Genomic DNA, 27959 nt, shown 5'->3' on the forward strand with positions numbered 1-27959 from the left:
AAAGAAAAGCCAAGAAGCAAAGAGATATCAGAAAGCAAAATCATGGGGTTCCCACTCTGTGTTGGCATCATCCATCCCTCCCGCTTGCTTCACCCTGGCCTTTAGGTCACAATAGCCCCCTCCACAGGGAAAAGAAAGAAAAATATTGCCTACCACTGGTCTAATAGAGGCTAACTAGTTTTTCCCTTAACCAGGGATCACAATTCTACTTCAGGTTGAGCTTTCAACCTCTGATTTCAAATCCTGGTTAAGTTAGGAATCACCGTTAGCATTAACCAGGGTCAACTATGGTATAAAAGTTGTAAAAGTAATACTGCAAGGCAAACAGGAGAAGAAAGAGGAGAAGAAACAATTTGCAAATCATAGGAAGTCAACATCATGCTTGCAAAGACCTGCATCTCTTGTGTGTTGATACGTGCTTAAGGGTTGATCAAATGACCTTATCCTGAAGTGGTATTTCCAGAACCTCCCCATCATATGCTAGAGAGTCTTCTCCTTGGTATTGTGGGCCCTGCTGTATTGGCGATGTTGACTTCCCCTCTCATCTCTCTGTACCCAGGTGCCTGGAAATGGCAACTACCATTCACCCAGTTTTTCTCACCCTTAACTTTACAACAATCTTTTGTGCTAGGAACTGGAGGCGTCCCACTCTTAGAGTCCAGAGAACTTTGATTTACACTGATACTCCCTGCACTCTTGGAAGAATAATTGTACAGCATTTTAAGGAAGGCTGATTTAGTATTTGTTTCTTGCTTATACAGTATGATGTAGCACTTCGGGAAGAATGTACAGCACAAGATCCCATAGTTAGATATTAAAATGACAATGATTTCAACAGCTGGCAAGTACTTGCCAAAAGTAGTTGTGTATACAGGGATGAATATAATCCATGCAATGAAATAGATGAGCATCCCAAAAGTTATGAATTTTGCCTCATTGTAGTTCTCAGGGAGCTTCCTGCCTTTAAAAGCACAGATAAAGCAGATGAATGCTAGGAGGGCGATGTATCCTAACATGATGCCTAGGGCCACTGCTGAACCTTCATTGCATTCCAGAATAATAACTCTCCGGATGGAGAAGTTCTCCTCGACGAAGGGGCTTCTCACAGTGATCCAGACTGAACAAATCAAGATCTGAATCCCTGTGCAAAAAGACACAATGGGGATGGGCTTGTAGAGGCCCTTCAGCCACTTTTGTAACTTGGGATCAAAACTGAAAGCCAGCAAGATTTTCAGGGACTTAATCAAAATGCAGGAAATGCAGAGGGCAAAGCTAATGCCAAAGAAAGCTTGTCGCAGTTTACATTTGTATGCTTTGGGCTGGCCAATGAAAAAGCCTGCACTAATGAAAGCCAGGAAGTGACAGAGGAGAATAACATAGCATAAGGTTAGGCCACCTGATGCCTTTACAACAGGAGTGTCCACATTTCGAGTAAATATTATGAGAATGGCACAAATCAACACAATTCCAAGGACAGAGAGAACCAGTAACAAAACAGCAAACCAGTCATTCCAGTTGAGGTATTGAACCATCTTCTTGTAGCAGGTTGAGCTGTTCACCGGAGCCCAGTGGGTTCTGTTGTTGCATAAAATGCAGTAATCCATATCTATGCACAGAAAAACAAAAAATTCTTGAGAAAGAGCACCTATCATTTCCCTTAATTTTGTTAAAAGGTTAGAAACGCACCAATGTGGCTCATTAGAATGGATTGAAATCAACCTTCAGTGGCATCTGCAGCAAATTACAATGATATCAAAACGAAGATGTGCACTCAGGGACGGTGTCACTAAAAGCTGCTATTTCATACTTGCATACCTGACCATTTGTATGATGCCATGACATATATTGCATCTCATTTTCAGGAAGTGTGCAGCACATGCCTTGTGCATTATGAGGTGTGGTCCTTATAATAATCTTGCACACTTGCACAGTTTCTATGGATTGCTCTGAGCACTATCAATCAGATGGCTTTCTGCAGCTCTTTCATATTTTTCTGCTTATTGTGTGTGTGTGTGTGTGAGGCAGAGCAATAAAAAGCCTTTTCTGAAAGCATCAGAAAAAACACATATATTATTGCTTTTCTGTGACTTTTTTTTTTTTTTTTGAAATACAAATGTTTGATCCTTCAACAAATTTAACCCTGATGTTTCTCACCTGTCTGGTTTGTGTAGTAGTTTTCAGGGCAGCTGATGCACTCATAACAGCAGGTATGTGGGCTTGCAGAAACTTTCTTCACTTGTCCTGGTCTGCATTTCCTAGAGCATTTGGACTGAACATTCTGCAAGAACAAAAGCACCGGGGAAAAAGAAAAAAGCCAGAAATGACAATAAATTCTTAAGTAACACATCTTCACTTTAAAGTTACCAACAACATTATTCTGCAATCTGACCCTTACTTAGTGTAAATAATCCAACTCCAGGGGTGGGCAATCTGTATATTATTTGTGACAAGTCCTGGATACTCATGCCTGTCTATATGATATGGTGGAAGTAACTTGCATGATGTGCCATCCATGGCAAACGATGCCGCCTGATGGCAATGCTAAAATTTCATACTGCCATGGTCTTGCAAAGGGTGTCAGGGAGTTCCTCCCTTGCTCTCTTCTACTTTCTTACTTCAAATGATAGATATATCTGTCTGCTACTCTGATAACTATGAATGATTGTCCAGGGTTGGAGCAGGCAATCTTTTCAGACGGGTGGGCACATTTTGAATTTAGGGATATATTCTGAATGTCCTCATGAAGTGATTGCTATGGCAGAGAACTAATTTTCCAAGTAGATGTCATGAGGGCAGCATCAGGCACAAAGTGCCAATTGACAAGTTGGGAAACTGTGAAGCTGCTTTAGCACCACACAATACTCTCGACAATCTCAGTTATATCTTTCTATTTTTCCTAGGGTGGTGATGAAATGAATACATTTCTAACCAAAGCCCTGAGCACTAGCCTTCTACTAATGAAACTTGTTTGGATGAGGGTTGTGTGAGGTTCAGAGGCAATCCTCTAAGGAAAGGTTATGTCGCAGCAGTGTTTCTCAACCTTATCAACTTTAACATGTGTGGACTTCAGCTCCTGGCTGGCTGGAGGATTCTGAGAGCTGAACGCCACGCATCTTAAAGTTGATAAGGTTGAGAAACACTGAGCCAGAGGCTGGCACTTTGCTTTGTGGCATGCCAAGTTCCTATTTCATTTCTCTTTAATTAAAAGTATCTTTAAAAATTAGATAAAGGTAGTTGGGACAAGAAGCTTGTGGGGACCAAGGGGGTTGTTGGTGGGCACGCTGCAGTCAAGTCCCCCTACCCTTGCATGAAAAGCACTATTTGCTTATTAATAGCATATTTATTGTGTTCATTTTACATTCTTTGGGCTGTTTACAGAAAAAAGAGTACAGTGGTACCTCTAGTTACGAACTTAATCCGTTCCGTGACTCTGGTTGCAACTCGAGTTGGTCTCAAGTCGAGGTAAAGTTTCCCATAAGGTTCAATGTAAATACGGTTAATCCGTTCTGCCCTCCGAATTTGGTCGCACCACGAGGCAAATTTCCCCATAAGGTTCAATGTAAATACGGCTAATCCACCCTCCGAATTTGGTCACACCCCGAGGTAAATTTCCCCCATAAGGTTCAATATAAATAGGGCTAAACAGTTCTGAAACACATGCATTTTATTTTTAAACCTCAAAAACCTTCCAAACGCCACAAAAACCTTCCAAATGCCACAAAACACACCACAAGCCTCACCGAACATCTCCTTGCTATCGCGATCTCGCCCACAGGAAGCCGTGACCACGTGGCAGCAGGGAAAATGGCCGCGGATCCGGTTCATAAGTAGAGGCGAGTTCATAAGTAGAGGTAAATTTTGGGGGCTGGAGCTGGTCCTATCTCGAAAAATTCGTAAGTAGGGGCATTCATAAGTAGAGGTACCACTGTACATTTACAAGAATAAATGTGTAAAACAAAAGTACTGTAAAATTATCAATGAATTTAAATCTCAGAAAGTATTTTAGTGCTTTTTTTTTTTAATCTATTGCTGGATTTTAATAAGACTGAAAAACCTGGGGAAATTTTTTAAAAAATGACCAGGTCTGAAATAACCAATGTAGGCATCAGATGAGTCTTTTCACAACGGGATACCACCAATGAGAAGATGCTGTAGTGGCAAAGGCAAGGGCTCTAGCACATGCTATAGTTAGCCACAAAGGTTATACCACTTATTTATTCTGAATCTAAATTTAAATTCCACTAATTTAATCTGGATCCTGCTTGCAGGTTTTGATTATGGAATCCTTGGGGTTCTCTGAGCTTGGCTGTTTTCTTGCAAATGTTTCATTACCCAGCTAGGTAATGTCTTCAGTGCTAGAATGGAATGGGGTTTGCTCTCTGTTTATATACAGTGGCATGCCCTGCCCATGTTGGTGGGGGTGGGGGTTTTGTTTTGTTTAATTTCCCCCCCCCCCTGGTAGTTCCTTGATTAGGGTATTGTTTACTGCTGATTGTCTGTCTGCTGATAATCTTGGTGTTAATCTCTGCTTATCTGGGTGATGATTGCTGGTGAGGAGATGTTCTGGTCTTTTGTTTTCCTTTTTATAGTCTCTTTTGAATAGTGTGTAGATGTTGTTTATCTCTATGTGCCTGTTGATGGCTGCCTTGTCTGAATACCAAGCATCCAGGAATTCCCTCACATTCTTTGGATTTAGCTTGGTCTAAGATGCTGACAGTTTCCCAGTTGAAAGTATGGTTAAATCTGTCCATGTGTTGTGAGATTAAGGAGTTTTCATCGTGTCTTCTGACTGCTAGTTGGTGCCCATGGATGCGCTCTGCTAGCCTTCTGCCTGTCTGTCCTACATAGTGGTTGTTACAGTCCTTACACTATATGTTGTAGATGACTCCTGTTTTTTCTGCTTGGGCTACTGGGTCTTTTGGTTTACTTAAGATGTTTTGGAGGGCTTTAGTTGGTTTGTGTGCTACAGAGATGCCATGTGGTTGTAATAGTCTGTTAGTGGTTTCTGAGACATTTCTGATGTATGGCAGTGTTATCCTTTTCATAGCTTGTGTTGGTTGTGTTGTAGTAGATTGAATGGTCAGGCACTTTTTGATAAAGTTGCGTGGATATCCATTTTGTTGCAAGATGTTGTATAGGTGGTCTCTTTCCTTTTTCTGCTATTCTGGGTTGCTGCAGTGCATTTGTGCTTGTTTGAATAATGATCTTATGCAGCTCCTCTTATGGGAGGTTGGAATGTTACTTTGGTAGTGGAGTACTTGATTAGTGTGGGTTGTCTTCTGATAGATTTGGGTTTCTAATTTGCTGTTGTTTCCTCTGCTGATGAGGATATCCAGGAAGGGTAGAGTGTTGTTGTTTTCTTCCTCTCTGGTGAATTTTATTCCTTTGAAGATGTTGTTGGTTTCATGTGTCTTCTCTAGTTGTTCCTTTTTTATTATAACAAAGGTGTCATCTTCATACCATACTTTAGGTTGTATGTGTGGAAGTGCTATAGTTTCTAGGCATTGCATTACAATCTTTGCTATGAGTCCTGAGAGTGGTGATCCCATGGGTGTTCCTCTGATTTGTTGGTATATTTGTCCCTCAAATTGAAAATAGGTAGTGAGGCAGAGGTTGATGAGGTCCATGATTCTGGGTATTTCGATCTGGGTGTATTTGGATAGATCAGGTGTGTTCTGTAGTACTGCTGATATGGATTCTTTCACTAGTTCTGGGTTTACGGATGTAAAGAGTGCTGTGACATCATATGAGACCATAATTTCATCTTCATCTATGTGTACATCTTGATTTTCTGGAAGGAGTTGATAGAATATTCGCTCTTCTCTGTGAGATGTCCAAGCTTTTTTGTCAGTTCTTTCACTATGTTGCATGTTGGAGTCCCTGGTAAAGATACAATTGGTCAAAGAGGTATGTCAGGCTTGTGTATTTTTGGTTGTCCATAGAAACATGGAAGGATGGGTCCACTGCTTTTTATCCGCCACTGTTCTTCTTTTGTGATCTGGTGATCTGGCCTTTCTTGGTTAGGTCGTTAAGGGTTTTGATTAATAGAGAATGGAAGCATTTCAAAGGAGAGATTGCTATATGTGGTATAAAGTCTTAGATGAAACCAATCCTTTCTATCTATTTCTGTCTGATTTAGAGCTAATATGGTACATATACAACCTTGGTGCCCCTGGTAGATCAATGAAGAATTGATAGGAAGATCACCACCTTTTATTTTTCCAGGATCTTTCACTGTCCTTTAGTACCATTAACTGTCATATCCTTCAGGTGTCCAGCTAAGGTAGGACCAAGAAGCATAAAGTTACAATAGCTCTAGTCCTTTCCAGATGGATATAAGTGGATGGGCAGCCTTTGAAATCCCTCAGAAATCTTGTCAGTTGGACTAATGTGTCAATATGGAAATGACTGGTTGCTCTACTTGGAGTTTCCTTCAATTAATTCCAGTGGGGTCTTAGAAACTTTCAGGAGGTCTCTGGAGGTAATTTGTAGAAGGCCAAGCTGAGACTTAATCAGGCAAAAGAGAAGTGTCACTAGTGTGGAAACCATCTGATCAAGATGGAGTTGTGAGAGCAGTGTTTAAAAGAATTGTGTTCCCTCCAAAGGGCCATGTGTACAACCTGGGATTCTATTAGTTATCAGAAGGGTTAGTATGTTGATGAAGATTCTCAGTCATCCAGGTGGAATTATCTGGAGGTTGAGCCATGGCAACTGGACTTCTTTTCTTTTGGTTTGATACATTTCGCTGCTTATCCAAGCAGCTTCTTCAGTCTAGAGAGTTGGTTAGGGGGGACCCCATAAATGTCTTCCAGGGTGGCTGCAATTCTCACCAACATGATGGGCTCATTGAAGGGACAATAGGAGATGTGATTAGTAAAGTCTTTGGGATGTGGATGTCTTACTCCCAATCCCTCACTCATCCCCAAGTGGGTCGTTAAGTGCTGCCTCCCTGTTGAACTTGTGGTCTTAATCTTCCTGGGGACTGATGAAAGAGCAGCATGAAAAATGGGAAACAAGTTGTGTCTGAGGCTTCCACCTCTACTGAGGGAAGGATTTTTCACTTTGGCATAAATGGATTCCTTCACTCCTCTCTCAAACCACCTGTCTTCTTTGTCCAAAATGGGAACATTATTGTCCTCAAATTCATCTCAATCTCAAATTCATCTGCTATATTCCTCTCTGGACAAGGAGGACTTTTCATTTATCTGTACCCTGACATTAGACCATTGTTTAACATTCTACTTTTCAAGAACACTCAGGTATTCTCAGTTCCTCATCTGGACAAAGGCAATCAAAATATATTATACCTATTATCCAGCAGATGGAGGTAAAGTTAGAATTGAGCTCCTACTCTGGTGCTGATCTTTTAATCCTTAAATGTCTTCTGAATCAAACTATTTGAAGAACTGAACACACCTCTTGGACTGTCTGGACCCTCTGTTAAACCACATAATTCATGTGCCTGAATGTACAATCTATTAGGTTGTTGGGCAAAAGAAAAAGAGTGTCCATCATTATGGAATATCTTCTCATGGGATGGAAATGATCTTTCCCCAGATGACTGTAAAGGGACCATTACAATCTACACGTCTGCTTTTAAAAGAATGGATACTCAATTTTGTTTTGTAATTTGGAGTTCCTAATACTATTGTTAATTTGATTTCTTTATGCTGCAATCAAATAATTGCCTTTAATGTGATATTATTTTAAAATGTTAACTTTGTGGTTAGAAGATTTTGTATCAAACAACAGTATGCAATGTTTCAAAGAAAAGAAAAGAATAAATAAATGTGCTCTCATCCCACTTATGTCTCTGGTAAACAAGTTTTAGAACTGTTTCAAAAACCTGTTTGACTGGAAGTGACAATGGGGAAAAACAAATATTTATTTTACTTTTTAATGATAGGAGTTCAGGGCTGTACAGCACCTCAGATTTGAAGGTGAAAAGGTGCTTCAAAGGATCTGGGAGTGCTCATGAAACACTTCTCTTCAACTCCTTAAAGCAGCTTTTTGACATAACACAAGTATAATAAGTCTAGAGCCTTCTAGATATTTTGGGATACAACTTATACAAGCTGTTGCCAAATGAGACTTACAGATTGATATCCAAAATGTCCAGATGGGACTCAGGTGGCCTATGCATAATCCAACATTTCTTGTATTTTGCTTTCCCCTTTCAGCTGCACACTAAAGCCTGGTTCCAAGACTACACAATCTCCTGTACAGATACATCCATCAGTATTTGAATTTTTTCAGTAAAATTGATTTTACCAATGTGCCTTCGGATACCTTTAGATTCATGAATTCAATTTCATCTTCCTCATCTGCAAAGATGAAATCATCTTTCTCCAAGTCATACTCTGCCATGTTGGTAATCACCACTCGTCCGTCAATTTCCTTCCAGAGGAGGACATCATATCCTGTGTTAATGTCTCCTTGAGTGTCAAAATAGACCTCCCTTTCATTGTCAGTGAACTTTATCTCTTTAAGTACTTCGAGCAGCTGCAATGATGAAAAGAAGCAATGATGAAAAACAATATTGCTTAAGGAAGGCAAACACCAGATAGTGGCGGCTAACAGGACAATAGCATTGCAGACTTCAGAATTTGTGCGAACTACAGATTAGGAAGAAACATTTATTGAAACCATCTCAGCCAGGGGAGTAGGTGGGCCATTAGAATTTGAAGAAAGAATCATGGAATGAAATAAAAACAAGGAGACCTCTTCCTGACTACTTTTTCAGAAGACAATTTATCAATTTATCAAATGCTATGAAGTCTTTAGTATTGAACAACTGCTTCCTTTAATGTGTTTATCATTTCAGGAAGAAGCAGAACTTGGCTTTTACTCATCATAATTGAGAAGGAGATGGCTAGTGAATGTATGACTGATATATTTGACAGGGACAATCTGAGCTTCAGTGACTTTTAGCAGTAGTAATATTACTAAATACAGGGTATCCACTATCTTTCCTCAGTTGAAGGCCACAGTTATCCTTGGCATGGCATTCCAGGGGCCACTGAAGAAGTCAGCCAACCCAGAAAAAAAGTCAGATCTTGTTTTAATGTGATCCAATCAAACAACTCAAAATATTAAATACAATCTGTGTAATTACTTCTCTGCAGCATTTTGAAAATACTTGAGGAAAAAATGCTTTGGCGCATGAACATAATTCCTGTCTGCAACTCTTTAAAGCAGCTTTATCTTTCTCCCAGAGCGTATGGCAGCTTTTTGGAATTGCGTCTGAAGTATTGCATTGATATAATCCCCACCCCCACCCCGCCATGAGTTTAACTATTTTTCCTTTCCATCATATTAGAAATATAATTGAAATAATTCTCAAGGTTGTATTCAAGGCTTAGAAGTCTACATGTGACGTGGTCTGGCCATTTCTGAGAGAATTTCACAATTGCATCATCTCACAACAGTAGCTTAACCTTGTCTGAATGAGATGGTTGAATGTTGAGCTGGGATAGACTACATCACTTTCAGACTGTGCAAGTTGACCTTTAACTCACTACAAACAGAAAACCAGCACAACAGACAGAAACCTAGGCTAACGCTCAGTTGTTAATTTCACATTTGCAAGAAACTTATATTTTAGGTTCATTATAAGTTTAATTTTTACATAGAAGTGGATTCAGGAATATAATCCTTTCTTATGGTACCAGGCATTCTACAACTCTACTATAGCTCGATCTATGCACATAGGAGAATAGAGAATAGCAAGGAGAGATAAGAAGGCCTTCTTAAATGAACAATGCAAAGAAATCAAGGAAAACAATAGAATGGGGAAGACTAGAGATCTCTTCAAGAAAATTGGAGATATCAAAGGAACGTTTAGTGCAAAGATGGGCATGATAAAGGACAAAAAAGGCAGGGACCTAACAGAAGCAGAAGAGATTAAGAAGAGGTGGCAAGAATACACAGAAGAACTATACAAGAAATATCTTAATGTCCCTGATGTCCATGCTGGTGTGGTCACTGACCTTGAGCCAGAAATCCTAGAGAGTGAAGTCAAGTGGGCCTTAGGAAGCATTATTAACAACAAAGCTAGCGGAGATGACAATATTCCAGCTGAGTTATTTAAAATACTAAAAGATGATGCTGTTAAAGTGCTGCACTCAATATGCCAGCAAGTTTGGAAAACGCAACAGTGGCCATGGGATTGGAAAAGGTCAGTTTACATTCCAATTCCAAAGAAGGGCAATGCCAAAGAATGCTCAAACTATCACACAATTGCACTCATTTCACATGCTAGCAAGGTTATGCTCAAAATCCTACAAGCTATGCTTCAGCAGTACATGAACCAAGAACTACCGGATGTACAAGCTGGGTTTCTGAGAGGCAGAGGAACTAGAGATCAAATTGCCAACATTTGCTGGATCATGGAGAAAGCACAAGAGTTCCAGAAAAACATCTATTTCTGCTTCATTGACTATGCAAAAGCCTTCGATTGTGTGGATCACAACAAACTGTGGCAAATTCTTAAAGAGATATGGGTACCAGACCATCTTACCTGTCTCCTGAGAAATCTATATGCGGGCCAAGAAGCAACAGTTAGAACCAGTCATGGAACAACCGATTGGTTCAAAATAGGGAAAGGAGTATGACAAGGCTGTATACTGTCACCCTGCTTATTTAACCTATATGCAGAGTACATCATGAGAAATGCCAGGCTGGAAGAATCACAAGCTGGAATTAAGATTGCAGGGAGACACATCAATAACCTCAGATATGCAGATGATACCACCCTAATGGCAGAAAGTGAAGAAGAACTAAAGAGCCTCTTGATGAGGGTGAAAGAGGAGAGTGCGAAAGCTGGCTTGAAACTCAACATCAAAAAAACTAAGATCATGGCATCTGGACCCATCAATTCCTGGCAAATAGAAGGGGTAGAATTGGAAGCAGTCACAGACTTCATTTATTTGGGCTCCAAGATCACCGCAGACGGAGACTGCAGCCATGAAATTAAAAGACGCTTGCTTCTTGGGAGGAAAGCTATGGCAAACCTAGATAGCATATTAAAAAGCAGAGATGTCACCTTGCCGACAAAGATCCGCATAGTCAAAGCTATGGTTTTTCCAGTAGTAATGTATGGCTGTGAGAGCTGGACCACAAATAAGGCTGAGCGCCGAAGAATTGATGCCTTTGAACTGTGGTGCTGGAGAAGACTCTTAAGAGTCCTCTGGACTGCTAGGAGGTCAAACCAGTCAATCTTAAAGGAAATCAACCCTGATTGCTCATTGGAAGGACTGATAATGAAGCTCAAGCTCAGATACTTTGGTCACCTAATGCGAAGAGAAGACTCTTTGGAAAAGACCCTGATGCTGGGAAAGATTGAAGGCAAAAGGAGAAGAGGATGGCAGAGGATGAGATGATTAGATAGCATCACTGAAGCAATGAGCATGAAACTGAGCAAACTCAGGGAGGCAGTGAAGGACAGGAAGGGCCAGCGCAATATGGTTCATGGGGTCACGAAGAGTCGGACACAACTTAACGACTGAACAACAAAGAATTCTACAGTTGTAACAGAAGGAAACAGTGCTGAATATGTCCTTGTCATGAGTAAAATTTCTTAAAAAACCAAGTAAAATAACCCCTTGCAACTAAAATTCTAGCAACTTAGGGACAACAGTCCTAATTCAGTCTGTTCCCTTCATGCTAGTTTCATCACTGAAATGTAATCCTTCAATTTATCATCTCACACCTCATTTCATCCTCATCTCATTTGACTACTTGGAAAAATTAGGACATGAACCCTATCCCATTTGTCTATAGTTTTGCTTTTAATGAAACTGTTCAAGACACAGGAATACAGTCCTGACAGCTTTAATAAAACTGGCTGCATTTGTTCCTAGATTTCACACCAGACTGAGTGAAAGCCTGTTGTGTGTATACTTAATTGCTTCATCTGATGCCTGTAATATCAAATTATATTATGTTTATGTGAAGTGTATGGCTCATTACAGATCATTCCTATCATTTCAAATACAAATTTTTCAGGGAAAGTGATGTGTGGGTAAACCTATGAATCACTGAATGACAAAGCATTTCGTGATTTAGAAAAGTGTTTATATATTTGTTGCTAACATTGTCTCCAAATCAAATTTTGCAAATTCAATGACTAGCAACATTACCTTTCTGAGTCAGGCCAAACTTCCGGTCACTCCAAACCCTGCTTCTAGCAAAGGCCAACCAGATACCTCCAGGATGGAAGCCTGTATATAGTGCATGATAGTAGCAATTTCTTTCTTGTTATTTTTTCCCCCAAAATGATATTCAGAAAGATACTTGGAACATGGGGTTTCACTAAGCTTGAAACAGTAAAGAAGAAAACAGTTGCAGCATCAAGTGTTCGTGTTCTGCTGCCTTCCTTCTAGTAGCCAATTCTTTTTCACAATGCTCTGCTCCAAAGGTAAGCAACCTGATGATTGGCAGATATCCTGGACATACAGTCTGGGTGTTGTGGAAGGTGAAATCTCAAATGCCTGGAGAGTATTTTGCATGTTCAATCTTCGTTGGGCTATTTCAGTAGGAGAGAGGGTTCCATATTTGGTTTTTATTTTCTTAAAGATGCTTTATTTTGATTGATTTCAAAAACATAAACCAGGGTTAGACCTGGTGAACACTTGGGTGGGGGACCACTACAAAAGCCTAGATTTATAGTCTAGATCAGTGTTTCTCAACCTTGGGAATTTTAAGATGCTGGCTGGGGAGTTCTGGGAGTTGAAGTCCACACATCTTAAAGTTCCCAAGGTTGAGAAACACTGGCCTAGATTGAGAAGCTGGAAAAAAAATCTCCCACAAGAAGGCAAAGGGTAAAGTCCTTCCTTAGGTGAGGAAATGCAACAGTGATTTTGGCCAGTCATCTGCTCTCAGCTCAATTTAGCTTACAGGTTTACTGTTGAATGGATAAAATGAAGAGAGATCCTCATGGAAGCTGCATCGAACTCTTGGAGGAAAGGCAGAATATAAATCAAATAAATTAATAATATAAATAAAATATTGTCTTTACATTTGTCCAAACTGAAAAAAACATTCTAACCTGTGCCAGTTTCTATTCAGAATCCTAGAAGGTTATAATTGTGGCTTATGTAAAAAATGTATTTTTGCATCTAGCTTGAAGAAATTGCCATTTTCATAGAAAAATTCCAAACTTTGTGCATTTGCAGGAAAAAAAAATTTTGATCTACTTTCTCCAAAGGAATGGATGCATCAGTCTCTAATATGTCCCACACAACCTTTTGGCTTTCCTGATAAGGGAAATACTCTGAATTCTGGATCATTTTTATTGATATTTTATGCATTTTCTCTTTCAACCCTACAATACCCTTCCTGCTATACTTTGGAAGTTCACAAGCAGAGCATTAAGTTCATGGCCATCCTTGCATTGTTTTTAAATCCAAGGATTTGATAACCAATTACAGTGTCTCCAAATGAGGATTTCCCACTTTGTTAGCATGATTAAAAACTGTGATATGGTGAGTAAGATTCATTTTGAACATCCTTTCCCTCAGGGAAAAAAAAAATGGGGAGGGGCTTCAGCTTCCAAAATGCCCCTATGCAACTTCTGCAAGTTCACAGATCTGGAGGACCCCCCAGGTTGGGAAGTACTGATTTAACCGATGATTACAAGAGTCTTTGCTAAAAACAAACAGAACCATTTTGAACTCAGGCCCACTGGTCAGAAAGTTGAGGGTGTAGTAGTGGTGGGAAGAAGCTCTGGTGGAGGTATATCTGTCCTCAACCAAAATACAAGATATGTTGACAGGGTGCTCCCCAGGTAACAGCATTTCTGTTAAGCTCAGAACATTCTGTGTGAAGCAGGGATAACATATTGGTGAGCTTAGATCTCCATAATCCCTTCAATCAATTTAGCATGGGGGCCATACAACTATCTGGGGGATGCTGGTCCAGAAGGCAGGTGTTGTGACAGAGAAGGTCCAATCCTAAATGATCAAAGCTTAGATAGGGCAGTAGCACGTGTGCAACTATTCCAGATACACTCATACATATTTCTATCAGAAATTTGTATCGATTGTCCAGGATTATGACTTCAGGGTTTGTATACACTTACAAATATTTCTTCAATTACAAGATCAAAAGAAGGTTAAAGGGCCATGTGGGGTGCTTCATTATTTGCCTTACAAATAAATTCTGCTGTATAAGGGAAAAAGAAAAATGCAGAAGAGAATATTCCAGCCCTGATATTTAGATAAAAAGGTCAATTCCACTTTATTTGATTGATTGTTATAGCCCTACACCTGTTTTGCCTGCCTTAGCGGAAAATAAATGATTTTCAGGCAGTTATATTTTGGGTACTTGAAAGGCACAAAGCTCCTCTTCTCCCTTTAAGTCAGGAATGGTTTACTTATATTTGATCTTGAGTGAAAGAGCAAGGTCAAAGAAAATTAGCTGAAGTGGAAATCTCTCTGCTCGGGATGATACTGGAGAAAGGAGCTAGCAATGCCTTTTCCCTTTTTGAAAGCCATTTTCCAGAAAATTGTTAGGTTAGTTTGCTAAGAGATGGTTAAGCATTATGCCATCGGTGGTTGTCTATTAACTAAGTAAACATGGCCATTATTTAGAGTCAGCCTAACTAAGGACTTGCATGAAAACCAGCCACATTAAAATGGATGAAGAGCCCTCAGTATATGCTAAGCACCAGTTCTTGACAATCTCAAGGGTATCTGTCATTGAAGAACCCTCTTCATTCTTTCATCTTTGGGGAAACCCAGTGGGCTGCTTTCTATGATGTTTTGCTTAGAATTCTTACAGCAAGCACCTCAAATGAATCTTGGAAACAGCATGGTGAAACAATGCAATGTTGCTGGAGTGGGGGTGGAGAGGTAGATTGCTATAGCTCATAATGGAAAATTTTCCTCTTGGAACTAAGGAATTTTTTCAAAAGAATTAACACTGTCACTAAAATATGATGCTCAGAATTTTGGGGGGGATGATATGATTGCCTCTCTTTCCACACATTAATAATGTAGGTTTATGACATGTTGTAAGATGTTTCTGGAGTTGCTTCTGGAGCCTTAGGAAAGGATTCAAACAAAAGAGCAAAATGTTGCATAAGTATTAAAGATCAATTAAAGCCTCCTGATAGTAGGATGGGAAGGAAGACAATTTCTCCTCTTATGTAGCATTTTTTAACAGAAGCTGGCTCATCCTTTTGTCTTACCAAGCAAAGGAGAAAGGGCCTAGCTTCATTTTTAATTTTAATATGTCTGGGTAAGAATTGGGATTAAAAAGATGGCACAAGGCTGATGCTGCTAACTGCAGGAAATGTTACAGTTCTAAAAACTCTTTCAGAACTCTTATAGGAACCAGAATCAGCTGGGGATGCTAATATAGTAAAGCCCTCATCTTATACTCAGACTAGGAAGTGTAAATAGACTACACTATGTAGCACGGCAACACTATAAGTCTCCTGTGATTTTCTTGTAAGGAGGGGCACAAGGTTACATGAGGCCTTTTGGCCAAACTTTCAAAGCCTATTAGTAGCTCACAATCTGGGTCTCTGGCAAAGGCCAATCCAGCCTGTAGTGTTGGAAGGAATGGTAAATGACAGAGAAAGATGATGTCAGAAAGAGAAAAATGTAAAAGGGAAGTGTCAGAAAGAAATAATAAGTAATCCCACTCATTTTTGGCTCTGGTTGCACCCATTGCTTAAGTTCCACTTTGTGTTGACATGCGCCCATCTATAAATTGTTCCAAATAACATCAGAACAATTGCCCAATCTTAATCAGAGGAATTGAACCCTGAATAAACATTGGCACCATGAAACTTATTCATGCGCAGAAGTGTGACACACATGTGTAACCATAGGATCAAAAAGAGATTTCTCCTCAACTCTGTAGGCAAAACAGCTAATGTTGCTTATTGTCTAGCCAGTTGAATTTACGTTTGGGATCTGATGTAAATCACTTTTGCCAAGATGTATTCATGATATACCTTGTGTGGGGTACTTTCTCTCAGCTTTGACTCACCCAGAAATTATAAAGTAGTCAACAGGGCTCTTGGGAATTTTTTTTTTTTAAAGGGATTATATGGACTTTTAAAGATGTCTATTGCTATTTTTATTTGGGAGCAAATATGATCAACAAAACTTACATTTCAATTAACTTCTTACTGGAGTTAAATTTTAATGGTAGAAGCTGATCTTGTAAGTGGCTATTCATTTTCAAATAGTTGCTCAATCTGTTTATCCCCAACCAAAATTAAAACAAACACAAGAGAAGCTTAACTTCTGAATACACGTATATACACACCTATTGTTGATCATAAAAAATGTGCTGTCTTTCAAAGCACAGGGCACATTCACACATTATCCTAAGTCCTGATGTCGTTTGTCTGGTTTTGGTTTAGCAAGTACTGTAAATCCAGCTGTTTATGGCTTACTCAGCAAGACGTGGCTTGGTGTGTTCTGTGAACCCAGTAAGAGTGGAAACAGTTGTATGATGTATAAGGTTTCCTTTCTCCAACCACCATGAGAAACAAGGATCTCAAGCTTGCAGGAGCAAGGAAATACAATTTCAGCTGCTAAGAAACCAATACATTATACTAGTGGAATGTAACACAGCCTTGTGTTTCATTCAGGATGTTTTAATCTTGCTGACATATCATCATTACATCATAAGCCATCCTGAGTAAATAACAAAAATAGATCATCATATCAATATTTGTGCACTAATATGCATGAAGAAAGAAATACAAACCATAACTAAAATAGCATGAAAAATATTATAAAAGCCTACCTCCCAAGGAGCAAAAGCATATGGATCTTTGCAGTTTCTGTCCTTGCACTGTTTCTGAATGGCATTGGCAATTGCATGCACTGCCAGCATGGTGCTGTGGATAAATCCTGGTTCAATATTGGCAATGAGAAATTCCTCTCTCCAAAGGTGGTTAGTTGGGTGAGTGTGGTTCTGGAGCAAACTCTCTGTAGAGTAGTTTGCAACACACTTACTCAGGTCTTGGTCATTGATATGTGAGCATGTTGACATTAGCATTGTATATTCCCTTAAGAATGTATTGTTGCCCCTGGGGGTGGTACGTAGGTTGCTCAAGAACTCATGGAAAGAGGACATGTTGCCACTTTTGAATGTAAATCCAACCACTTTCCCCAGGCGACTGATATTTGGAATGGTGCTAATCTTGACAGCCGCTGACCAGTTATCGCTTGCAATCCAGGTCTTATTTATGTTCCTCTCTATTGCTTTTCTGAAAAGTCTCATTACATGGAATTGCCTCAGAAAGACAACGATGACATTTACCCTGGTTTCCTTGACAATCTTCTCAAGCGCTTGATTAATTTTGCTGTGAATGGTGCTGTCTGAGAGATAAGCTGGCAACATTTCTTTAAAGGCAATGCAGACGTTGTTGGCCATGGCCTGCAACCCAAAGCTTTCCACAGCGAGCCGTCCAAAATCATCATCAGTGGCGATGATTCCAATCCAGTTCCATCCTGATTTGTGGATTAATCGTGCCATTGCTTTGGTCTGATAGGAATCGCTCGGCACAGTGCGCAGAAAAGAGGGAAAACGCACTTTATCGCTAAGGATTTCTGCGGTGGATGCATGACTCACCTGTGGAAATGGCAAAACAGTTCAGTTATGGAAACAGGGAGCAGTTTTGACTAAGTCCATTATTTAAGGGTTACACTTTCAGTGAAATGAGCTCAAGGCTGATGTGACTCCATGATGGCTCTAAAGTTTTCATGTCTTAGTACTTGAAGGTCTAGACACCCTTGCATTCTTAAGCCCTGAAAGTATGTATAATTTTGAAAGAAATGTTGCAAAGCTAGTTACTGACTTCTTAGGGGAAAACCTGCCAGTGGCCACTAGTCCTCTGGAATACTGTGCCCCATATATGAATCAATGCAACACATTTATCTGGATGGAGGTCTTAAGATCCTACCATTCAGACAAGAGAGCTAGTGTTCCCTCCCATGTTTTCAAATGTCTTTTTTTAAGTGCACCATTTTCTAAGATTTCTTCCATGTTTTCTATCTTTTCCTTCATCTGCCCTTATGGGCCCAGGGTAAGGATTGCAAAAAAATCAGCCACGAATCCTCCTGAGAGTGAATTTGGGTTCTGTGCTACAATGGATCCATGGTAGGATGACCACTAGCCAGGATGAAGTCTGGCCACCATTATCCATCCTCAGAAAAGCTCCATGAGTGAATAGGGCCATGATGGCTAAACATTCTGGGAGAAAAGTTCATCACATCTGGCAGGCATGAAATTTGGGACGCCTAACCTATGAACAGGACCTACTACATTAGGTAGAGGTTATGTGGTTAACAAAGGTAGGCAGGAAGAGTTACACAAGGGTAGGTATTCTGAAAAATGCTAATTTTAATGAGCGAAAACCACAGGGCTATTTCATTGTTTTGTATTTGATATAGCTACCTCACTTGAAATGGGCAATTGAAACTCTTAAAAATACCAGTCAAGTTGTCAAAACAATTTGGCTATTTAGGTAGGAGGTTATATTCACACAGGGCTGAAAGATATCTTACAGCTGCCACATGGTGGCTCTTTGCTTGGTGAGGCAGCTTTGCTCAGCTTCTTCAGCAGGAAAGCCTGTTGCACTCAAGGGAACTTACATATTGCTAAGTTTCCAGCCTGAATAACTTCCTTTCCTTTGCAGCCGAAAGTTTCTTACTGCTGGATCATTTTGTTTTCTGGGAAAGGAAATTTTCCAGAGCTGATCATGCACAGCATTGCATGGAATACAGTCTGATTGTGAGACAGACACTAGGCAGGATGACGTATAATGTGCAAGTGTTGTGCGTGAGACCTTTGAGAATATATTCATTATTTAATCACATTTACTTCCTAAATTTGTATAGTTTTAAATGGCAATTTGTGAAACATAAATAGCTACCATTTTTACACAAAGGGAAGATGATTCTGAATTTAATATTCCTCCTCCAAGGGAAGACGGGATAGAAAAAAATATAAACATTGTGCACAATATTATGCAACTATGTTGTGCAATGCCCAGTCTTCTAGGGTTGCCAGCTCCAGTGGAAACCCATCCTTTTCTCCTCCAGAACAAAAAATTCTATGTGTGTATGTATGTGTGCACACATGTAAAGCACATTTGTTTATGTAAAGGCATATATGAATGTAATACACACACACATGCACACACACACACATATACATATATATATACATATACACACATATACATATATATATACATGTGCATGTGTATATATACTCTGTGTGTGTGTATATATATATACTGTATATGTGTGTGTGTGTGTGTGTGTGTGTGTATCTCCTTCAAAGCAGTGTTGACTCTTGGCAACTGCCTGGACAAGTTCCTGCAGTCTTTTTTTGGCAAGATTTTTCAGTAGTGGTTTCCCTTGCTTGCTTCCCAGGGCCAAGAGAGAGTGACTGGCCCAGGGTTGGTTTTGAGCCTAAGGTGGGACTAGAACTCTCTGTCTCCTGGTTTCCAGCCTGGTGCCTTAACCACTACACCAGACTGGTTCATATATCTACCAGAAGACACACACAAAAAGAGGGTAGGGTCAACACCAAAACAAGCCTGTATATTAAATTAATAACATTAATTGAAGTCAGTAAAACAATGTACCTCATTAAAAATTAATTGATCCCCACATGCATATATTAACCATTCCCCTTAATGTAAAAAGCACCCTCCCACATGGAGACGCATAAAATATACATGTCACACACAGACCCACACACAGAGAGACATGCCTCCTTTGGTCCAGCAGAAGCAGTAAGCCAGAAAGAAAATACAGGGCCGAATCCGAGCAAGGGGGAAAAGACAAAACAAGTGTTGGACTCTCCCAGGGCAACATCCCACGCACTGAGGAAAGGGGCGGGGCTTGCGTCGTGCCATCGCATTGCTCATTTCTGCATTCTGCAGAAGCGGTTGGAGTCTTTGGATTCCTCTGGGTTTGGGGAAGAGTTTACCAGCCAGAGAAGGAAAGAGCAGAAGAGGAAGAGAGGCCCTGTTTACACATGACAAAAGTCAAAATTCCCCAAGCAAGCTACCTTCCCCTCCAAGGTATTCTTGCTTTTCAGCTCACATCTTGCAGCTACGTGTATCTCCTGCCCATTCCTTTGCTTTCAGCAGCCTCTTCAGCTCTTACCAGGGAGTGGATGAGGACTCCCTCAAGACAAGAAATCTTCCCTGAAGTCCATGACCAGTCATGAAGCTCGATAATAGAAACAAGTTACATATAGAGGAAGATAAAAACTAAGAATAAAACGAGCTAAGCCTGTCAGTAAGTCGGCTACACATTTAACACATACATAGCAAAATTTGGCTGCACTATCACATCTATCTGGGAGTAAATAAAACCAGTCGGGATGACCAGAGAATTTATTTAAATGTGAGGATATCAATGGTAAATGTGTATCAGCAAAAAATGGACAATAAAACGAAATGTGATTTACAGTTTCAATATCCCTCCTGCCACATGGGCAGAATCTTAGTCCAAATGGATTTCCCTTCTAAGAGGGAGCACATTGAATCATGCTAAAGATAATGGTCCCTTGTATTTACGGACTGTGATTTGGCTTCCATGTCTGGCAGGCCTAAGGAGGGTAAGGCAGCTAGCTGGGAATATTTCCATGGGAAGACATACCAGATCTAATTAAATATCAATATCCTTAATCTGTTGCCTTAAACCTGCAGTTGCATGCTCAGGTCCAAGCATGCAGAGCTGAGTTAAGGAAAAACCAATTCCAATTTTTTATTTATTGCATTAGAGTAGGATGAAGCAAAATTGTCAGTAAGAATCTGGGGGATCAGATCTACAGGAGCAAAGTATATAAAGCGTGTGAAAGTAGATAATCAGGAGTTGGTCTCAGTGCTGACTTTGCAGCAAAGAATCAGGTTTCAGGCATAGCAAAGAACTTGATCTGGACTTTTTCGAGGAGAATGAAGGGCCTAGTTGGGCACCTAATAACCACTGTGCTCTGACTGGCTAAATACATACGCTCAGAATGCAGCAGGAATAAATGACGCCTCGTTAGCGTAGAAAAGCAATTGCAGCAGATCTCTGAGCCTTTTGTAGTACATAATCACCCTACATTCACTGTGCATTCTATATGTGGTCATGGCCTGAAAAACTATGCCTAGCTATTTGAATGACTTCCTCAATAAACAAGTAATTTGAAGGAAAACCCCAAATCTGCCTAGGCACTAACCATAAAATGAAAGCTTCTTTTCAAGATCAGTTGGCATGTTGATTGCTGCAGGTAGGATGATAGTGGAGGAAAAGTTTTGTTTAAATTTGGTTTATAGTACTTCCTATTTACGGTTGCCTCCCTCTCCCCCCACCCCCACCGCTTTGCACATTGACACTCCTCTTCTGGTAAATGTGTGGCTGTGCTGTCATAATGAATGAAAAGGTACTGGAAAAGTGAGAAGTACATGAGCTTCTAGTCCTGAGTGACTCTTCCAATTAGAAAATGTAAAGCAGAGTTGACAACCTGGCCTTTTAGATATTGCTGAACTACAAGTAACAGCAGCTTCAGCCAGCAGGGACAATGGTGAGGGATGCAACCTTTTGTAACACATCCAGACTGTAAGTGAAGATCAGATTGCTGAATTGTCCTGCATGTTCCTAAAGACACTTTTCTCTATGTAGAAAGGCAGCACAGCCAGGAGAAACCTGGGGAAGCATTTTCCCTGAAAGCTTTAGTGTTCTACCTCAAGGTATTTTTACCTGGAAGAATTTGCCAAACATAACTTCCTACTTCTCCATCTTACTTTTTTCCAGATATTAAGATTAGTAATGAACTTCTAAAGGCTTGAGGCTGCAATACCATGCATGTGGGAAAAGATGCAGCGTAGAAATATTTCAATCAAAGCACAAGTATATTGCTCAGTTCTTTACAGAACTGAATTCTAAATCCAGAAAGTTGTTGAAATCCAATTGCCAAGTGCAGCTCCTTCATAGCTATATTCAACATCCAGTTACATCATGGAGATATTCATTAATTTAGATTTTGCTGGCTGAAAATAAATATATGCTTTCAGAATGACTTACCTGTGGTATTAGCTGCAAATTCAATATTCTTGCAACTGACATAGACACTTCGGAATAAGTGGCTCCTATGACAGCTTTTACTCGGGGTGTATAGTCTGAATAGTTACATTTGAATTCCACCAGGTCTTTGGAAGCATTAAATTTGGACAGGAACCTCAAGGCTGCAGCCATTGCCCTGGTGACTTCTGCGCAGGTGTCATAGATTTCATAGCCCAGTTTAATTCCAGGTAGAAGAGGGGAGTTGTTGATGATTTCTATGGCGTGGACCATCGCAAGACTCTGAAGAAACACTTGAACTTCAAAGCTGTCGAGAAATACATAAATAATTGTTGTTTCAATGGAAGCAACATTACATTATATAAAATCAGTATGCACGTTGCCTGTTTGCTGACAATGAACTCATAGTGATTAATCCTTGTAATTTATAAGATGAATAATGCATACCTTCTACAGAAAAGTCAGACCAAATACCTGGAATGCATTTGTAAATATTATTTGAACTCTCCCCCAGTACATATATTGTTAGATTTATCTTGGATCTCCAAACAATAAAAATGCCATTGTTTACCCAGATTTAATTACCTCTGAATGCTTACGGTATAGTATTTTGGAACATGTGAGTATATTTACATACATACAGATTAATCTGGGCCTCCACCTACTATATGTTGAAATACTCCATCTCTGACAGCCAAATGGACAGTTTGGATCAAATCACTGACAAAGGCAACAAAAACAATGTGCTTGTTTTTCCTCCAAATAGCTTCTGTTTTCATATTCAAAACTAATTCATCCTTTCTACTGCTGGAGAAAGAGGGTTAAGAATCTTACCATTTCCTAGTGTTCTTTGCTAGGTTCTTTCAGACAGGGGCAAGAAACCTTTTTGGGGGGAGGGCAACATTTATCCTTTGGGCATCACGCTGGTGGATAGGGTTGGTGATGATGGTGGAGCCAAGATACATGTGTATGGGCACCTAGGAACCCATCCATAAGCCTTTTCTGTCTCTTTAATAAATCAGTTCCTTAGAAGTATCAAAGTCAAGATAGTTGTCTCATCATTGCTAATAGAAACAGTAAGGTAATGATCCTGCCTGTAGGGATCACTAGGGAAAAAAGTAAAAACTGATCAGGAGCTCTGATTAGAACCTTAACTTTCCCCCTTTTTCTCCAAATAACTTTTATTTGGAGAAAGAACCATTTGAACCAGGATTCCTGGAAGGGAGGAGAGAGATTTGATCTTGATATTGCCAGTTCCTCTGCTATCCAGAGTGACATAAGCAATCTTGCCTGTATCAGGATTGGTGAGAGGTGAGAATAAGGTCTCCTTATCCTTCTCCCCTTTTGATCAAGATCCTGATTTGATCCAGACAATCACTGCAATAGGTAAAAGTGATCAGAACTCTAGATTTCCACACATCACAAGAAATTTGGCTGAAGATCTTGATTAGTGTCCTTGGTAACTACTGTGGGCACATGAAAAACTGTAATAGTCATGTTGGCCTCATTAACTCTTTCCTACCCACATCCCCCAGTCTCACAAGGGCACCTACTTCTCAGGAAAATGGTCTGCTATCATTATTAAAAGAATAACAATTTTGCCTGTGAAAGATAGAAATAAATATGTTTCAAAATAGTAAAATATGCATAGCTAATCCAGAATACAAGCTCACATAGTTTTTTCCTCATTTTCCTAATTACATGTCAAAATAATTATTTTTGCACTCTCAATTGTAGAGAAGGTAGGATTAGTTTCAGAATCCCTTTATTTCTTAGGGATTCATAAACAACCCCATGCCAAATTTAATTTGTTCTCAGAGCAAATAAGATATTAGTCCCTACAATTTGGGAAATAGCTAAAGTTGTGAGTTACACTGGCGTGATTAAGTCAAGAGAGAGAAGTGCCACTTTGGATGCCTCTAGACATGTTTTTATTGTATGTTCACATTGCATTTTTTTACAGAATTGAATGTCAGCTTGGAATCTGTTATTTCCCATGATTTTTCATGGCTTCTTCTGACTTTTTTTCTGGAGGAGGAGGAGGAGGAGGAGGAGGAGGAGGAGGAGGAGGAGGAGGAGGAGGAGGAGGAGGATTATGTTCAGGAGGAAAAAAATGGAATAGCTGCTCAGTGCCTTTGGACTGAGGAAAACTTTGCACAAGGAAAACTCCTGCTACAAATACTCGTTGTGAGGCTAAAGCCACAAATTGTTTGAAAATTTTTAAATGTATGGTTAACAAATAGGTAGGACAGCAGCAGCTTCTTGAGGAACAGAGGAGAATGCATCACAGAATCTGATATGCAAAAATAGCAAATGGCACACAGGTCTTTTCTACATCCAAGATAGGGTAAGAAGTATCCATGTTAAAAGTAGGGTAAGCCTTGTGTCACATCAGCCAGGCTGCTTACAATATCCCCATGCCTTGGTCTGGTAAACTGCTGTTTACCAAAACTATTTTATAAAATTACTGTTTAGAAACAGGTTGAGAACCAAGGTGTGCTAGGAATTAATTAATTAAATAAATAATAGATCCTGCAATAAAGTCATCAAAGATTTTCTCATTTGTTCCCAAGTTGCATTTCTAAGGAATATCCAAATCCTGTTCTGTAGAAGAATTCCTAAAGTGGCCAACATCACCACTAGCAATGCAAAGCAAAAAAAAAAAGATGTATTTTTGCAAGAACTTTAGGGTTACCATGTCAGGACAATTGCTAGATGTCAGTAAAGAGCCTAATTTTCTGTATCATATTGCTGCCATTTAGTTTTCATCCAGATTTTTGGAGTCAGATACAATAGCCTCAAAAAAGGTCACTTTTCCAGTGCTATTCTCTTCTTCGTGGCCTTCTCACATATGGTTGAGCTGCTTGTCTTAAAGGGTGCAAATGGCTCTAAGTTTTCAGGAGCTCCTATATTTGTACAGAGGATTTTACTTTTAAAGGACATCTGCGGGGAAATAATTGGGGACCAAGTCACATTTGCAGTTGGAAATCAGATCCCTCTTTCTCCCTCCTTCAGCTCTGAAAGTGTTTCTCTCATCTATCCAGTTCACGTCTTGCTCACAAAATAAATCTACGGACATATTGTTATCTGAGGGAATATGCATCACTTCTGAAGCTCATCACCTTGGCAGCAAGAAATTCTCTTTTATTCCTTTGTCTAATGCAGGAATAAGCATGTGACCTCCCCAGAGTTTTGGACTACAACAACCATACTCCCTAGTCAAAGATTATGGGGTTTGTGCTCCAAAATATCTGGTTTAACTAACATCTGATTCCAAACCAAGAGAGGTCTAGACCCAACATGGATAGTTATTCTACAAGCTAAATATTCCGAAGAAGCCAAAATAAGTAGCATACAGCCCAAACATCTGCATTCCCTCATTCAGGACAGGAAGCATTACTTTAATACTAATTGGTGCAAAGGTCACCCAGGTTTTGGAATATGCCTTTTGTAATTATAAGGCTTTCTGTTAGTCTTGCAGAACCTATGTACGAGAGAAAGAGTGGGAACCAGTTGTTTTAATAAAAGAAGAGAGTGCTGTATGGACCACACTTGAAAACATGAGCCAGACTTAATTACAGGGTTTGCAGATCTAGGCCTCAGATCATTTAAAATCAAAATTACTCTTAGAGTAAATTAAACTGAAGTGTAATATGAACTTCACAGGTTCTACAGCATACTTCATAAAGGCTCTGAAAAAGACATGTTAAATTTTATACTGTATCACCAAAGTAGAGGAATGCACAGAATTCCTAGTAGTATATGAGCCGGCATGCTGGTCATGACTTTCTGGCTCCTTTGAAGAAGCTGTCAGTAAGACCAAGCTTTCTTCTCTATTGTTTTACTCTATATAACAGAGAAAAATCCATAATTCAAACGAGTTGTTAAAGAGATACCAGTCAATACAGTGAAGCCCCTTTCTAACATTGAAAGAACTAACCACGGAGAATTCTCAAGGCCCAGAAAGAGGAATTTTGATAATATAACTCCTCTTTCCATGACATATAAGAGGGAAGGCTGGAACTCTCTTTCCATGACATATAAGAGGGATATTCAATAAACCCTGTGCCCCAGGACACTTTCCTAGAGATCATAACCCTACAGCTTTAATTTATTTTTAGCCTATTTTGGTTGCAATGTTTTGTGCTTGAAACAGATGAAAAACAATGTGTTTTTCTACAATTAGAGAAAGACTTTCTCGTGGTTGTAAGAATTTAGGATCCCACTGCCTCACATTTCCCTCAATATTCCAAAAAAGGCATAAGGTTATTTAAAAGAAATTAATTTAGATTTGATTTGAATTAGAGGTAAGTGATGTGGCTTTGATTTCAGCGCCATTATTCAATACTCTTTATTGACACACCCTCATTAAGAAAGGTTATGCTGAAGTTCTGGAACAGCCTCCTCTTGGGATAGTTACATTCAGACCAGTAACTGTATTAATCCAACAATGTTTTCCTTAGCTTGGTGACTTCCAGATGTATTGGAACTATAGAGGCTTTCCAACTCAGACAACCAAAGGTCACACTGCCTGAGACTTCTGGACACTACTATCTCCCCATGTTTGGAAGGCACCTATTTGGATAGAACTTTCAGATCTGGGCTGCAAAATTGTGGTTCTCCACTAGATGGTGACCAAGCTTGAGGATTTTCTGTATCCCTCTGCTGCCATTTGGTGGTTATCTGGATTTTTGCAGGCCAGGTTTGGTAGCTCTGAGTTTGGGAAAGTCTGTTGTGAATAAACTGAGGAAGAGAGTTTAATTGCCCTTTGAGACGTACTTTTAAAATGCTGACTGGCAGATAGTGGTGATGGATTGCTTTGCTCTTAATATATGACAGAAAAGGTAATCTTAGGAAGTATGACTTTATTTGTGAAACTCTTGCTATTCAAAGCATGTCTTTGAGTAAGAATGATAAAATCAATGGGCTTCAATCCTATACCCATTAGGGCTACCTGATCTGTGCAGCAAAATTCTGGATGATCGCTAGATGGCAGCAAAGAACTAGAATTTGATATACTTCTTTGATGCTACCTAGTGCTTGTCCAGATCGGGTACCTTAATCTACATTCAATCTGTTCCCAGACACTTAATGAGATTGCTTCTGAATCATTATATAAAGGTTTCTGGTGCTAAGCAGCTGAAAAAGTAAAACACTACAATGCAGCACAAAGGATATTCTATCCTGGGCTAGATTCTGGTTCTGTAACGTGTTTAATGTCATATTACTGTGTCATGGATCTAAATATTAAAATTTGCAATGCTTAATCATATACTGTAAAAGAGACATAAATCAACCGAATACTTTCATTCCTTCCCTCTGCATCGCTACTCAGAAATAAGTCTTGTTGAATTCAATGGATTAATGTAACAGATTAACTCTCAAATTTACAGATAGTTGTACAGCACAATCCTACAGTGTTGGCATAAAGACAAACTCCATTTGTTTTTATTTTATAACATCTGAGCAAGATAGATATTGAAGATCTACATAATCCCTGATATTAGATTTTATCTCCCTATATTAGTATAACAGTCCTGTAGTCATGCAGTCACTTTTACTCAACTGACAGATCAAACCCCATCTTTTAAGTAAGAATCATAAAAAAGCAACTGAATTTCCAGTCCTCTCCCCTTTCACTTTGAGTAGCCCCATTCACTTTCATGTCATTTTCCTCTTAACATTTTTATGGCAGAGAGCTGTTGCTACTCACCCAGCACAATTGGCAATCATGGGTTTGAGGGGCTTTTCTTCAGAATGTAACATTTTGCCATGAATTGCAAACAAGCCTCCAATGACAATATCTCCAGGAGAACTGGCACCCACAAAGTCATCAGGGCTCCGGCAGGAGTGACCAAGAGGAGAGCAAATCAGGAAGACAGGTATCAACAAACCAAACATTGCCAT

General features: G+C 39.6%; 1 protein-coding gene across 1 annotated transcript; it reads right to left on the reverse strand.

Moving 5' to 3' along the window:
- Positions 1-347: 347 nt before the first annotated feature.
- GPRC6A (G protein-coupled receptor class C group 6 member A) lies at positions 348-27959 on the reverse strand. The gene is made up of 6 exons (XM_007440063.2): positions 27766-27959; positions 22056-22359; positions 16768-17598; positions 8290-8502; positions 2155-2278; positions 348-1606 (listed from the first exon to the last, which is right to left on the reverse strand). The coding sequence occupies exons 1-6, from the start codon at positions 27957-27959 to the stop codon at positions 474-476; spliced, it is 2799 nt and encodes a 932-aa protein (XP_007440125.1). The 3' UTR covers positions 348-473.

Source organism: Python bivittatus, unplaced genomic scaffold, assembly GCF_059951505.1.
Source record: "Python bivittatus isolate LINGU-HERP-01145 unplaced genomic scaffold, Pbiv_v1 ctg000020_np1212, whole genome shotgun sequence".
NCBI lineage: Eukaryota > Metazoa > Chordata > Lepidosauria > Squamata > Pythonidae > Python > Python bivittatus.

Excerpts from the sequence above, each read along its gene's own strand:
- GPRC6A (XM_007440063.2), bottom strand. The coding sequence starts at position 27,959 with ATGGCAATGTTTGGTTTGTTGATACCTGTCTTCCTGATTTGCTCTCCT. Across the intron at positions 17,599-22,055 it reads ATTTGCAGCTAATACCACAG|GTGAGTCATGCATCCACCGC; the intron begins GTAAGTCATTCT and ends CCATTTCCACAG. Across the intron at positions 8,503-16,767 it reads ATGCTTTTGCTCCTTGGGAG|CTGCTCGAAGTACTTAAAGA; the intron begins GTAGGCTTTTAT and ends TCATCATTGCAG.